The sequence below is a fragment of the Arachis duranensis genome, chromosome 8, assembly GCF_000817695.3.
Source record: "Arachis duranensis cultivar V14167 chromosome 8, aradu.V14167.gnm2.J7QH, whole genome shotgun sequence".
NCBI classification, from domain to species: domain Eukaryota; kingdom Viridiplantae; phylum Streptophyta; class Magnoliopsida; order Fabales; family Fabaceae; genus Arachis; species Arachis duranensis.
The window spans coordinates 43,476,051-43,492,698 of NC_029779.3; the positions used below are offsets into that span (position 1 = coordinate 43,476,051).

General features: G+C 34.1%; 1 protein-coding gene across 1 annotated transcript; it reads right to left on the bottom strand.

Moving 5' to 3' along the window:
• Positions 1-8,121: 8,121 nt before the first annotated feature.
• On the bottom strand, positions 8,122-8,864 carry LOC107462983 (uncharacterized). The gene is made up of 2 exons (XM_016081670.1): positions 8,562-8,864; positions 8,122-8,448 (listed from the first exon to the last, which is right to left on the bottom strand). Exons 1-2 carry the CDS (start codon positions 8,862-8,864, stop codon positions 8,122-8,124), a joined length of 630 nt encoding a protein of 209 aa, XP_015937156.1.
• Positions 8,865-16,648: the final 7,784 nt, after the last annotated feature.

Here is a 16,648-nt window from a genome sequence, read left to right on the forward strand (position 1 = left end):
TTGGACAATAAGATTTAAAATATGAGCAGAGCAACGGACATGAAAGAATTCACCACCACACAACAATGAACCATGCACATCCAAAGTACTTTTCAAGTGTTCAACACAAGTATCATTAGAGAAGCATTATCCAAAGTAATGGAAAAAATATTTTTATCAACTTTTCACTCAGTCAAAAGCGTAAAGATTTTAGAAGACAACTCAAATCCTGTGTGAGGAGGAGGCATATGACAAAAATTGAGAATTTTACTCTGTAATTTCCAGTTCTCATCAACAAAATGTGCAGTCAAACATATAAACTCCTCATTGGTACTGGAAGTCCAAAGATCAGATGTTAAGCAAATTCTATTTGGAATGGAAACTAAATTTTTTTTAAGTTTCGCAGCTTCTCTCTTGTAAATTTTCACTATGTCAGCTTTAACCGTATTCCTAGAAGGAAGTTTCAAAGTTGGACTAATATATTTCACCCAATTTCTAAATCTCCTATCATCAACCATATTAAAAGGCTTATCCCCAGCAACTACATACCCAGCAAACATATCTCTAGCCACTCCTGAATCAATCTTAAGTGAACCCATTTTAAGTTGCAATTCTGCTATAGTCTGACCAATATCTTCATGCTTAATTTGAGTACAACTATCAAGATGCCGTTTTATAGTAGAAGTGCCATATCGTTTACCTCCAGCTTTAAACACTTTCTTGCATCCTTTACACTCAGCACGTTCTACTCCATCCTTATCTGGACCGAGCTTTTTGAAAAAATTCCAAACATCAGAGGTTGCTGGTCTCAGCCTTTTCGAACTAGGTTCATCAACCTCGACTGGAGCAGCCTCAGAACCAACTCCAGTGGTAACAAGGTTACTCACAGTTTCAGAATTCATATTTCCTGAAATAAAAGTAAAATGTAAATTGTTTATATGAACTAGGTTTTTTAACCATTAGCAAATCATACAAAAAACAGCAAGTATTCAGTCATAATCAAAACTCAACCATTATGAAGTATATTCAAAACTCAACCATTATCAAATTCAAGCATTTAACCAACAATCAACCATTATCAAGTATATTTAAAAATTGAATACTCATCTAGTTAGAACAATTTAGCACATTAACTTAAATGCATATTTTAACAACGAAATAAATTGTTGTCCCGCAATCAATGTATAGTCAAATACTGTTATTTTTCTTAAGAACTGGTACCACCCTCAAATCTCAATTACAACCAGTTGAAAAATATTAAAATAGGAAGGAAAATATTAAAAGAAAAATAATCTCCAACTGTGAGATTATAACAAATTTAGAACTGAATTATATGAAAACAACATCCAATCAAAGCTAAATTTATTGGGGACTAAATTTCAAAGACTATGTATTCTAACAACAATCATAAAGGATTAAGTACCTTGGAGCCAAGTTTGGATCTGCAATTGCAACTGCAAGTGTTGAATAGCAAGTGTTGAACCCAGAGAAGTGACCTATTCAACAAGAATATGATTGGAAAACAAGCTTTAGTTTAATAATTGAGAATAGGATGAATGAATGTCTAATCAAATGGCCTAGGAGAAAGATTTAGATGCAAAATAATGATATAGATGAATAATGGAACAACATATTTAACATTCTTGAAGCTGAAGTTTCTTATATAACAAGATTAAGCTGTCTATAATGAGAGTATGGCAGATCATGAATACTTGTGATTAAAGAAAAGTTGGAAGTTTAAAAAACTTACTGCTTGACCTGACACTCATAATCAAAACTCAACCATTATGAAGTATATTCAAAACTCAACCATTATCAAATTCAAGTATTTAACCAACAATCAACCATTATCAAGTATATTTAAAAATTGAATACATGATGGATCCATAAAAATTGAGCAATTAATCTATTATCAAATTCACCACTTGGGTGCTAAAAACTGCACTAACAACTGCATAGACAGCTGCATTTGATGTAACAATAGAACAAAAAAAAAGGATTAGTTGCATATGAATTGAAAGAATATGTACAATAGGTATGATTTAACCACCAGAATGACAAATTCAAAGAATATGTCTTCTATTTTTTTTATAATGACAGTGAGCTCAATAACTCAGATATTTCTTCTCATCAATAAAATTGTTCAATTCTCTTAAGATAACTCCACCCTTTTTCTGTACATAATAAATAACAACAGTACAACACCATGCACCTTCACTTAGCAACACACACTATAAATTACAATCATCAAGTATATCATATATCAACTTGTGTTAATAATTTGAAAACAAAGAATTAGTTACAAATATATGTTCAGGACTTCAGGTAATAGCATTAGCAAAGGTTAGAGTTGTGCAGACCTTGAAGGATCAAGGAGACAAGCAGGCAGCAGCCGTGACCGAGAGCGTGGAGTAGCCGTGACCGAGAGCGAGGAGCAGCCGTGACCTGTGACCGAGAGCGAGGAGCAGCAGATTCAGAGGACAAGCCACGACTCACAAGACCCAGGAGCCCAGGACCGAGACCAGCAGGCAGCAGCGACGACGGCCAGACAGAGGTGAGGACGTAACTCTGAAGTTCGAGCTGAGGTCGCTGGACGATGGAATTGAGATACTGAGAGTGACGGTGAGGAGCTTAGGATGACCGAGTGAGAGACTGAGAGTGGCGGTGAGGAACTGAGACTGAGGAACCGAGTGAGAGGCTGAAATCCGTCGAGGAGACTGGAGAGTGGAGACGAGACGACTGAGATCCTGGGTGGCGCTGCCGTCTGCCGAGGAACTGAGAGGAGAGGACCGAGGAGTGAGACTGTGAGAGTGAGGTAGCTGCAATGGGGAATAGGGATTGGGGAATGGCCGAATGGGGGGAGGGATTCAATTTAGGGTTTCAGGCTTTCAGCCGTTTAGGTGGGTGGGGAATGGGGATTGGGTCGGGTCGGTTGGGGTGGGTTCATGGGTTCTGGGTCTGGGTTCATGAGTGATGGGTTCAGCAAAAAAAAAAACCTTCAGCCCGCCCCGCCCCGCCAAAGCCCACGGTTTAAACGGTTTGGGTTAGGCGGGCTTTTGTCTTACGGCGGTCCCAAATTTCCAGCCCAGCCCGCCTTTTTTGGCGGGTTACGCGGGCCGGCCCGCGGATTAAGGCCTGTTTGCCACACCTAGTTGGAGTCCATCAATGAAGAAGAACAATGCATCCTCTGATTCTAAGTTGGGGATTTGAAGTGTGAGAATAGTGAACTCCTTTACATAGTCGCTAATCGTACTCTTGTGCTTCAACTCCCTCAACTTCTTCCTTGCTTCATAAACCACATTCTCAGGGAAGAATTGTCTTTTCAACTCCCTTTTGAAATCTTCCCATGTGGTTATGTTGCAAGTACCCTTCTCCATATCTACGCTCTTTCTCCTCCACCACAAAGTAGTATTATCAGAAAGATAGAGAGCTGCAGTGCGTACCTTTATTGCTTCTTCGACCACCCCTTGGCCTTCAAAGTACCTTTCCATTTGCCATAGGAAGTTCTCCACCTCTCGAGCGTCCCTCACGCCCTTGAACTCCCTTGGCTTTGGGAGATCAATCTTTGTCATCTCCCTTATAATGGGTGGTCCAGATTTTGCCTTCTCGAACCAAACTCGAACTTCCTCAAATAGCTTCAAGGAATTCTCAAGCTTCTCTTCGATTTGGAGCATGCTTTCTTTGAAAGCATCTAATTCTCCTAACACGTGAGCCTCGAGGGTCTCCTTGTCATGTTCTATCCTTTGGAAGCGCTCATCCATAGAGGATAGAACATTTTCTAACATAGAAACTCTTTCTTCTAAGAAGTTAGAGTCCTTACCTCTAGGCTCACTTGAAGAACGGATCTTCTTGCCTCCCCATTGAGAAGGAATAGCATTCCTTCCCCTTTGAGACTCAACATGCTCCATGGTGATATTAGAAGCCATTCCCACAAACCACTTGTGCTCCCTCTCGAACCTTGCTCGGATACCAAGTTGTCACGACCTTGGACACACTCCAACGCTACCGTGCCGGCACTCGGACTTACTCAACCTCTTGAGCTAAGACCAAGTCAGCCTAACCCTCAATACTTAGCAAAAAAGCTAAGAACACAAGAGAACACAAGAAAAAGGAAGCTTGGTGAATAGAACACTTTAGTACTCAAGTGTGGTTACAAATGATTCACACACCCTCACACTAACTCTTACCTCCTATTTATAGCTATCCACCTCCTCAATAGATAGTTAGGATTAAATCTAATCAATGGTCTAGATTAATCATCTAGAACCTTCTTTATAAATATCTATCCTACCACTACTTTCTAAATACTTCTAGATTGTTTCATACAACTCTTCATACTTTTATATCAATCCACACTCTTCTAGAATATTCTATGATCTTCTAGAGTCTTCTAGAACCTTCTAGGGTATTCCAGGAACTTCTAGGACATTCTAGAACGTTTCAGAACCATCTAGAGTATTCTCAAACACTCTAAAAAACTATACAAACACTGTTAAATCTAACCTTCTAAAAATTTACTGTGACAAAACTCTTTAAATAATAAGTTTAATTTTCATGCATGATAATGTAAAATATTTTATAAATATATTAAAATTAAATTTTAAAATAATAATTTAAAAAATCAAATTACACATTTATAGTTATGATATGTTTTCTTGAAAGTAAAATGAGAATTTTTTTTAATATAAATCTCAAATAAAACGCCAATTTTATTTTGCAATTAATATTACTCGTTTTGTTTAACCCGGTTATGACATGTGCCAAGTATAAAATTAGAATTTTTAATTTTTAGATTTTTTAATTAAAATAATTGGTGACAAATCTAAAAGTTTTTTACAAAATGGGTTAAAAACTGAAACATTATATAATTAAACTAGTATATGTACTTGTACGATAAACAATTTTTTTTATATTTATGTCTGAGAATACCTCTAAAATAAGTATGAATATAATTTACTTTAGAGTTAACCACCAAAAACATCTCTAAATTTTTTAAACGCTGTCAATAATGACTTCATTTTTGTTATCGACAAAAATAACTTTTAATAATTTAAAAACATACACAAAATACTCAGTTATCAAGAGAGACATTCTCAATTGACGGAAATATTTGATGTGACAAAGGGAGTTGCTAGCTATCAACCTATTTTCAAATTCCCAACTTCTAGGGCTTGTTTGGATTAGCTTCTAAGAAAAGGTCTTTTTTCAAGTTATCTTTTTTTAAAAGATCTTATAGAGAAATAAAAGTAATTTTATGTTTGAATATCTCATGTAAAAAGGTCTTTTTATCTATCAATTATGTTTGGGTATAATAATATAAAAGTACTTTTTTGTTTATTTATTACATGAAAAACATCTTTTTTTTAAGAAAAAAAGATCTTTTAAAAAAAGATGTAAATTACAGCTTCTCAAAAAAGATCTTTTTTTATTTTACTAGTGCTTTTACTTTTACTATTAAAAATTTGCCAAACACATTAAAAAATAAAAAAATCTTTTTTCATTGAAAAAAGATCTTTTTTGAACAAAATAATGGCACCCAAACATACACTTAACCATAATTCCCCTTCCTCTTTCAAAATCAGAAAGCCATCTCTACGAAGGATGGTTGCCAACTAACAATGGCATATAGGATGTTCTTTCTCCTCTATATTCTTCAATCGTCCTCTCTTTCTTTCTCTTCCCTCCATCTTCGCACTTTTCTCCTTTCTATTCAATCCTTACCAATATCTCTCTCTTCTCTGTCGTTCTTCGCTTTCTTCTGTGCATCAATGGTGGCTCCTCCTTTTGCCATCGCGAGCTCCATCTTCTCCTTCCCTCTCTTTCTTCTTATTCTTCTTCGGGAGGTTTCTGGCTTTAAGAAGTAGTAACTCTGAGTTCTTTATTTTCTGCAACCACAGCTTCATCACTGCTGAGTCCCTTCCTCTTCCAAACGTCGTGTCTTCATCTTCTTCTTCTCTCGGGCGTCATTGTCCTCTTCTTCCCCTCTTGGCAATGCATCTTCGTCATCTTCTCCTCCCATTACCTCTGGAATCGAATTAGTGTTCTGTGTTATTTGCAATAAAAATAGTTATTTGGGATTGAGAAATTGACGATTTTTGGTGAAGAAGATTCTGAAGAATTAGAGTTTTATTTTGAATTTATACGTATTCTATTCTTCGATTTTATTTGTTTCTTTTTTGTGATTTTGAAGAGGATAATGGCTAGACTATGTTGATGTTCAAGAGGAGAGAGAGAGTTGCGATTTACCCATTTAAATAAACAGGGAACCAATATTACCAGATTCCACATTATGCAATCTGGATACCAAAATGCATTTTTCCCTAAACTATGTAAACCGCGACAGGGGTATCGCGGTTTACAATATGAACGTAATCCGCTACAGGGGTGTCGTGGATTACGTTGGTGTTGAATAATCACATAAACCGCTACAGAGGTGTCGTGGTTTATGTGTGATTGTGATACGTGCATAAACCGCTACAGGAGTGTAGCGGTTTATGCTTTAGTGCGTACTTAGGTCATTTTTCATGGAGAATGATTTTTTGGATGAAAGTTTAACTCCTGTATAGCGCAACATCCGTTGCAACTTAATCTTGACGACCTAAAGACAACTATGCCTCGGCAATGGGGGCGGATCCTCGCTGAGGGCAACTCCTGCGAGTGTGTCCTATCTATTTGCATAGCCCACATCATTTCGGCCGACCAGTATCGGCCTCATCCATGGTGTTACAGATTCTTGTTGACCTTGGCTGCTCTTCTCTAGCACGTCTCATGTTAGGATCAGGGATGATAGTAGGACCGGTGTATGGTGGTCAGAGACCCTCTGGAATAGGTGGCAAAAATCTCATCCGGTATACGCTGAACACCTTACTCATAGTATAAACCTCATGGACGTACGTAGCCCAGTCTAAACGGGACTGAGCACAGCATGCAATCACATGGCAACAAGGGTAATGGAGAGTTTGAAAGCACCCGCAGTCACAAGTGCGATCTCTGAGGGAAACTCGATACGTCCCGAGCGAGAAGTTCTCGGTAGGAGTTGTCTCAGCCACGGTATATTCAGACTGATGTCTGTCGAACAGAGTAACCGTGAAGCACCTCGCATCTTTCAGGTTGCGCTCTATCGCCTTGACCAGGGCCTGCCAAAACCGTTGGCCTGATCCCAACTGCGCCTCTGTTGTCTACCCTCAGACGACAAAAAGCTCTGCTAATCTCCCATATGTGAATTTCACAAGTGCAGTTATCAAAAGATTTCGTGTCTGCTTTAGTACAGAGTTAACACACTCGGTTTCCCCAATCACACATAGCCAGATTTTAAGTCCTCATAATATCAAACCAGTAGTCAAACTCGGTTTCAGTCTTCGCATACGCCGCATTCACGAGCAACCGCCTCGCATCCTGACCCTTGAAACTGAGGGCAAAATTGGCTGCAACGTGTCGAATGCAATATGCTTGATATGCATGAGGCGGTTTCCAACCACTGTCTGGTGCCTCTAGTGCAGCCTTAATACCGTTGTGTCTGTCAGAAATGACCAGAATCCCTTCATGTGGGGTCACATGTTGATGCAAGTGGGATAAGAAAAAAGCCCACGACTCAGCATTCTCTCCCTAAAGAAGTGCGAACGCAACTGACAATATATTGGAGTTTCCATCTTGCGCAATAGCCAGAAGCAAACTCCCGCCATACTTCCCATACAGATGCATTCTGTCAATGCTGATCAGTGGCTTGCAATGTTTAAAAGCCTCAACGCATGGAGAGAATGTCCAGAAAAGTCGATGAAAGTACTACGTGGACTCATCAACCTCACCACCAACACGTACTGGAGAATTCTTCAACAAAGCTATGCTACTGTCCATCGTTGCTTGCATCCTAATGATCTACCGGGGCAACTCCGCATATGACTCTTCTCAATCCCCGTAAATCTGTGCAACTACCTTCTGCTTTGTCTTCCAGACCTTCCTGTAGCTAGGCCTGAATTCATAGGTTGACTCAGTAGCTTCTTGCAACACCTTTGTCGTAACCGCTACGTCCGCCCTAACCTAGGGATAGATCCTCGCACAAATGACGTGGTAATCGAGCTGTCAGTGGTCGCTCGATATCAATGTGGCCAGGCATGTGTGGGCTCCATTGTACCTTCTAACCTCTCAGTTACCCTTGCGCTGCCGAAATGCCCCACGGATGATCCAGTTGTAGCCATTTCCAAACTCCTTGCATCTCCCAACATACTTCAGATGATCAGATTCCATAACCCGATACTGAACTCCACGACGAATGCTATAATCCTTAACACTCATCACAGCTTCTTCCTTAGTCTGGAAAGATTGACCAATCACAAATTCAGCAGAAGCATTGCCCTCGTGTAATCCTTGGTAGCCGAAGGTGTGTCGATCATCTGGTTGTTGGCTCACTGATTCCGGATTGAGCGTAGAGAAATGCTGCGGTTGTTGGTGGGACTCAGAACTGGATGGCCCCTAAGGTGCAAGTGGGAGCACTGGAGTCTCGTCCTCACTATCCCCTGATATGTGATCCGGCTCATCGTCCGAATCATAGTCCCGCATCGCGTCCTCATAGTGATCCGGCTCACCACCCCAACAAGACCAGTAATCAAACCAGGTGACCTCTCTGCCGATGCTAGAACAGGTGGAGCTGCAGGTAGGAGACACCTGGGTGCAACGACAGGCATCGAAGTAGAAGCACACCCCACTGCCGTCGACTGAGGATTTGGCGTTGAAGCCCTGGAATTGTCCACTCGGTCTTCCAGCTTGGCAAACAACTCGTTTATTCTCACCTCCGAAAAACTCTGCCGACAATGAAACAACTCCCCCATGTCTTCATCTGACCCTATGACAAATATTTCACACTGCACACCACTCGACACGACCGCCATCGAAATCTTGTAGAACATCTTCTTCACCGACTTAGCCCCAGCTAACTCTGCCTTCTGTAATATGTTCCTCTTCAGATCCGACAAAGTATCACTAGAACGGATAAAAATGCTCAGCAGTTCTTTATCCGTGAACTTAACACCATGCCTGTTACTTTTTTAATTTTACCAGAATAGTGGACTAGAACCACCAAGTTTTCCACTCTATCCATTTGTGAAAGTGTGAAAATGACTCCATTCAAAAAACTTACTCCCTATCTTGCTTGGTATTTATAGGCAAAGTTTACAAAGTATAAACCGCTACACCCATGTAGCGGATTATGCACGTATCACAATCACACATAAATCGCGACACCCCTGTAGCAGTTTATGTGATTATTCAACGCCAACGTAATCCGACACTCCTGTAGCGGATTACGTTTATATTGTAAACCGCGATACCCCTATCGCGGTTTACATAGTTTAGTGAAAAAATGTATTTTGGTATCCAGATTGCATAATGTGTAATATGATAATATTGGTTTCCTGTTTATTTAAATGGGTAAATTGCCCTTATAATTATTAACAAATTTTACCATAAATAATCACTAAATGTTAATAAATCTAATTATTTAATATAAAATATTTTTTTAAAAGTAGCATCAACATGTAGATTGGCACTAACACGCCACAGCATACTTGGCTCTAAAATTTACGCTTATAAATGGTAAAACATAATACTATATATAACAATTACAGAAATATAAAAAAAATAATGATACTTTTTAAAAAAGTATAAAATAAAATATTAGAATTATTGATTCATATAAAATATAGGAAAAATTAGATGGATTGAGAGTCAATATTACACAAATATCTTAAATTGAATTGTGTTACATGTCTGTCCCATTTATAATTCTATGTAAATCGAATAAATTAAGTTCGATTTATACTTTTTTCAATGTAAATCAAATTAATTAGATTCGATACTTGATTCGATTTACTACTGATGCAACATATACATGTAAATCGAATAAGTTTGATTCTATTTTTTACTAATATATAGTATTGACATCATACTTTAAAGTTCATTAACTTTAAAACATAGATATCAATAAGGAAATACTCCTATTTGGATTCAAATAAAATATCAAAAGAAAACAAAATGAATAAGAATAGAAATTTAATTTGTGTTTTAGTTCAAATTCTAAAAAATCTACAATTTTACAAACTAATGAATTTAAAACGAAACAATAAACGATTTTTAAATATTAATTAAAAATTATCCTTTGACTCATTGGCATCTAAAAAATTATTATCGGGACTTTAATGTTGATAAAATTATAAAGTATAGCCCTTCAATGTGGCATATAAGTTAAAACTTAGATTTCTTCAGAGTCAGAAGTAACAGATTGTTATACAATATAAAAAGACTAACTATAATTATATAATATATAATTTGAGAAATAATTAAAATATTATTTCAATTAAAATATTAAATTATCAAGTTGATTTTATTTACTATGTATGTTGTACTGTACAATAATAAATTGAATCAATTAGATTTAATTTAAATTGAATCTAATTGATTCAATTTACTATTAGTACAACATATACATATTAAATCGAATCTAACTGATTTAATTTATGTTAAAAAAGTGTAAATCGAATTTAATTGATTTGATTTACATAAAATTACAAACTGGACAAGCATGTAACACAATTTACTTTAGAATATTTGTGTAATATTGACTCTCAATCTATTTATCGATGTAATTTATCCTAAAATATAAAAAATTATGATAATTACTAAAAAGAAATAAAATATAATATTACAATTGTTAACAAATCTCAACATAATTAATCTTGTTAAGTTGCATATGATTGATTATATCATACTTTTTTTAAAAATAGTTGAGAGGAGATATGTATTTAAACTGATACCTGCTACGTCAACTTACTTAGTGTCAGATGTAACTTATTGTAGAATTAAATTATTGATTATTGGTTATTGTTGATTGACTCACTGAAATATAAAAAAAATCATAATAATAATTACTAAAAAGATATGAAATAAAATATTAGAATAATTTATATAAAACGGAAATTCGATTTGGATGACCACTATATATAATAAAAATGGAATTTGAGAAACCAAATTGAATAATAGCATAAATTTTAAGAACCACTATAGAGATTTACTCATAATTGAATGCGTAATACTTTCTTAAAAAATAATTGAGAAAAAAACGTAGTAAACTAGCACTAGAATACGCATGTTAACATGTTTGCTGTTAAAATATAACCCGTTGTAGAATTATATAACCATGATAATTATTATTGATTCTTACTGATTAACTCATTGAAACATAAGAATCATAATAATAATTACTAAAAAAATATAAAATAAAATATTTAAATTATTGACAAATTTTAACATAAATAATCATTAAATGTTAATTTGTGTATGATTGATTACATAATTCTTTTTTAAATATGATAATGTATAATATCATAAGATTTTTTTTATTATAAATTAAAAAAATATTATTTCTCAAAAAAAAAATTAAAAAGACTTTAATTTTCGAAATACATTTTTTTTTTTTGTATTTTGGCCAAGTTTGCCTTATCCCTAGCAAACTTCATGAATTTTATGGGTTCCTTGTACCCCTGGCAAACTTCTATATTGCTATAGAGTTCTTTTTATTTACTCTCTACAATGTCTGAAATTTCATTGTTATTTATTCATTATGATGGTGAAATAGTGTATAATAAGAAAGGTTCTATCGTATTTAGGTTAGTTCAACCAGTGATTACATACATGGGACCTAAAGTAAACAGTCTAATAGCGTTGAAAAATTTGATATTGCATGTCATTAGCCAACAACATATGAAAAGAGTGAAAAAAATTTACTTCAAATATCCGTCGGAAGTAAATAACTTTTTATTTTACAAAAGGTATATCATAGATTATAGTTGTGATTGTTTATTTTGTATTATTTTTATTATAGTTTAGGTTTTGATAATATTTTATTTTGTTTGGATTAGGTATCAGTTACATGATTACGAGGATATACGTCTTATAAGAGTGTGGCACAACCGATGAATAAATGTTCATTTGTTAAAATTATTTGTCTTCCTAGTTAAATTTGGTGGACGAGAATCATTTGCAGATACTGCTGATGATTTTCCTTTAAGTGGAGTAGTCAGACGAAATATTAGAAGGACGATAATTGACTTAAATATGCCACCTGAAAGTAGTCAAGAGGGATCAAACGTTGAACATTCTAATGAAGGTATGATGCAATCAGATGTTAAAAGTCACGAGGGTTCTGTTATCAAGGACCTGATGATCAATCCTTATCAAGTTAATTTCGATGACAGTGAAGATGTTGAGGATGAACCAATGGAAATTCCTGGTGACGGTGAGACGGAAGAAATGAAATACTATGGTGACACACAAATCGCACTAACACAACCTACTATTTCTCGACCATATGACCTGCTGGATCACTTTTTCACTTTGAATCTCGAAGCAATAACTTCAGATTGTTTATTTAGTCATGGAGGCCCCAAAGAAGATCCAACGAATGAGTTTGAGATTGGTCAGCAGTTTGGAAACAAGTGGTCTCCCACGGTTTTTTATATTTCGGCGAACTCAATGTGAAATTTTCTAGGGGTAGGATGAAATCTATATAAAACGTAGAGTTTGTTGGAGTGCGGCGAACTTTATTAATATATTGAAATTCGCCGGGAGGTCCGACAAATTTGACTAAAATGCAAAAAGAAAAAATGAATTCCAAAAATTAAAGTTGGAATAATCTTTTTGGAAAATAATAATTTTTTAATTTATAATAGAAAAAAATCCTAAGTCATAAAAAAAGTATATTTTAATTTAATCTAGAGGGAAAAAAATTGTACTTTCTATGTCCCAATCAAAATGTATTGGATGTTAATCTATACATGAACATGAACATATGTATGTCGGTATTTCTCTTGTAACATTTTTCGTTTATTTATACGTGAGTTATGAAGCATGTGATATGCCACCACTTTGTAGTTCAAGAACGCAAAGGACCTCTTTATGTTTGTAATTGATGCTTCTGCTATTAATGAAGTGAAATACAGTTGCACGACAATGGTTTTAGGCCATGATTTCGGTTTGGTTGATTTTGTTAATACACAAGAAAGTGACATTACAAACATGCGACAGCTGAGAGACATATATATATATATATATATAACCGACTTTTATTATTCAACATTAATTCATTTTTTATTCTAAAATACTTTTTTAATCCGCATTTTTTAAAAATTTAAAGTTAGGATTTAAAATTTAAAATTTAGAGAAAGATAATCATTTAAAAAAACTTCGTTAATTTTAATAAAAAATAGTTAGCTCCCTAATTAAATTCATAAAATAAACCGTCCACACCCTGGTCTCTCCAACATTGCCACTATGAGATGATTAGAATCCAGCTAGTTGAAAGACATGCATCATTATGCACGGATTTCTCCTATAATGTGCCTAACTTATTGTTCCTAATAGACCTAACAAGAGTGAGAGCTATCATATGTTACATTATTATCTACGACTATACATTTTTTCAAAGCTGGACTCTCCATAGAAAACTCTAGGCTATCTATCTCCTGTATATCGTTAGTGATGAACATAATTATTGACAATTAACAAACGGTAAAATTTTATAATTTCATAAAAAATAAATAATACGTTTGAATATAATAGGGCTAAGTACGATTTTGCTCCCTAAGATATAGGTCGAATATTTTTTTCGTCTCTAACTTTTTTTTTTAATATACAAAATCGTTCCTATGGTTTAAAACCAAGTTTTAAAATCATTCTTTTTACTTAAATATTAGACCAAATTACCCATAACAAAAAAAATTATAAAATAAAAAAAAAGAAAAATAAAATAAAAGAGTATTTTTGCTCCTATGAAGAGAAAAGGGAAGAAGGAGAAGGGGGAAAGGAAAAAGAAGAATTTGTTCACGATCTACCTCTGTTTTCACTTCTGTTGTCACCTTTGTACCATTTTGGTCCCTACGATAAAGGACGACTTAAAACTAAGTTAAACCTTGGGAACAATTTTGTATGCAAAAAAAAGTTGAGGATGAAAAAAATTTTCAACTTATACTTTAAAGACCAAAATCGTACTTAACCCAATATAATACATTGTTCTACGGAAATTGTGTAGACAACATGAACACTTAGCTTATGTAACTTATGCTCGATAGAAATTTCTCTAGACAAAAATCCGGTGGGGATTTGGGATAAAAATCTAATAGGAAAAAAATTACATCAACCAATACAGGTTTATTCTTAAATGCTTTACTAATTAAAAATACTGTATTATTTATTAATTAAGTAACGTTGATCACTAAGTTGAAGCTGGAGATTGGGTTCCTATTGCAGTATCGAGAGGGGGACCTTGAGTCTTGCAGCTGATGTTTGTATACGATTTATTACTATTTTGTAAAGCTAGTAAGAGGCAAGCACAGTTGGTCATTAACTCTATGAACATATTTTATAATGCTTTTAGGATGAAGGTGAATAGAGAAAAATCTAAGACTTTATGTTCTAAGAATGTATATTGTAGGAGAAGGAAAGTTCTCTTTGAGATGTCTCATATCCGCTTTACTCAAGATTTAGAGAATTTTTTTGGTGTCAATTTAGGTTACCTAATAATGTTTCGGACGTCTTGTATGAGTATTTTGAAACAGAGCAGGGTGGATTTGTCTCTTATATCATACTCTTCTTTCTCTTCGGGTGATATTTGGAACAATGGAAAATGGCATTTGAAAAGTTTTGATCTAAATAGGCAGTTAGATGAGGAAGCTGGATGGTTCTGAAAATCGAATTCATCCAAGACGTATTCAGCAAGAAATGGGTATGATGAGTTGGTGAGGAGGAAGAACAACTAGCATGGTTACAGATAATTGGCTTTGGTGATGGATTGCAAATATAACGCTTATTCAACGCACTACAAATGCTATAAATCTTATGGCGAAGCAAGCTGGTGCTAGGGATAGTCTTTCTCAAGTGAAGTGACTTTATCTTTGGGATGAGTTAGACACAATTGCCCACTAGGAGAAATTTACTTCTCATTACTTTTTCTTTTTCGTTGTTTAGGTATAAAAAAAAATTTATTTATTATATTTAGGGTAAACTACAAAAAATGTACTCGAATAATTTTGTCGTTGATAAAAATGTACCAAAATTTAGGGCTGGCAATATATACTCGGGTACCTAATCCGGACCAACCCGTTCGGGTAGGACAGGATAGGTGCAAATTTGCCTACAGGTAGGGTAGGTTATGGGTTTAGGATATATCCTAACCTACCTTACCTGCATCTTTAATATATTATATAATATATATGTAAAAGTTATGTATGTAGTGAAGAAAGTGAGTCTTGTACTCACAATATTCTTCTTATAAAAACTTAGAAATAATCACTAAATTAGTTGATCATATTATTTGTAATTTTATGTTGGATTTTTTTAAGATTTTATTATTTTTAATTTAAATATGTATGAAATTTGAAATGGTTGAATTTTATATTTATTTGAAAAGTTTTCTTGTTTCTGCGGGTAGGGTCGACAGGCTTTAGAATTTTAGGGTGCGGGTAGGGTTTTGGTTGAAAGATTCTCAGCCCGCGGGTAAAGTAGGGTAAAATTTTAAGAAAGTTTTCAACCTGCAGGTAGAGTTAGAGTAGAGTCTAAACCTACCCTACCTATTGTCAGCCCCACCAAGATTTTGTTATCCCTCAAATAATTTAAAAATACGATAAAAATATTCAATATTAAATATGTATTATAAAAAAATATTTTAGAATTTGAATTTTGATACGGTTTTTTGCAAGTATGATTAGAAAATTGAGATATTTTTTATTTTTAAAATTTGGTAATTTTTTGTTAACTATATATCTTTTGTGATTTTTTTAAAAATATCATTGTTTGTTGACAAAAAAATCACAAAAAATATATACTTAGTGAAAAATCACCAAATTTTAAGGATAAAAATATATTTTTTTTAATTATGCTTGCAAAATATCGCAATAAAATTTAATCTCTAAAATATTTTTTGAGAATACATATTTAATGTTAGGTATTTTTATCGTATTTTAAAATTATTTGAGAATATTTTTGTTAATAACAAAATTTTAGTGCATTTTTTTCAGCGACAAATTATTTGAGTATATTTTTAATAGTTTACTTTTTCAATAGTTTATATTTAAAATTGCTAATGATTAATAACTCAAATGGCATAATCTCCTCATATTTAATTAAGAGATTGCGAATAATTTAAAATTTAAAATTTAAAATTTAAAATTTAAAATTTAAAATTTAAAATTTAAAATTTAGAGTTTATGATTTAGAATTTAATATTTAAAATTTTTAGTTTAGAAATCAAAGAATGCTATACTTTTTACTTTCTAGAGAGCGTATTGGCATTTGCTATACAGTATAACATGATTTAAAAAAAAAAATACAGAATAGGCTCAACGATTTTTATTGCCACAAATAACTAAGTTCTAGAATGAAAAACACCCTTTGAAATTTGGAACTGAGCAGAAGACTGGTCATGAGAACAAATGTAGAATCTCAATAAATAAATAAATAAAAGCAAGTCAATAAAAAGAAAAGCAATTTTTGCTGAAAAATCAATACAAGAACTCCTGAACCTTCTATTTTACATTTCATCTTTCTGTACTTAAATTACCATGCCATGAGCAGAGACGGATCTGTATACAATGTTATGGGAGGTATTTATTCTCGCTATAATTTA

Bases quoted from the DNA above. Each gene is read 5' to 3' on its own strand.
- LOC107462983 (XM_016081670.1), bottom strand. From the start codon at position 8,864: ATGGCGGTCGTGTCGAGTGGTGTGCAGTGTGAAATATTTGTCATAGGG. The intron at 8,449-8,561 runs GTGAGCCGGATC...CTTGCACCTTAG, and splicing joins TTACTGGTCTTGTTGGGGTG to GGGCCATCCAGTTCTGAGTC.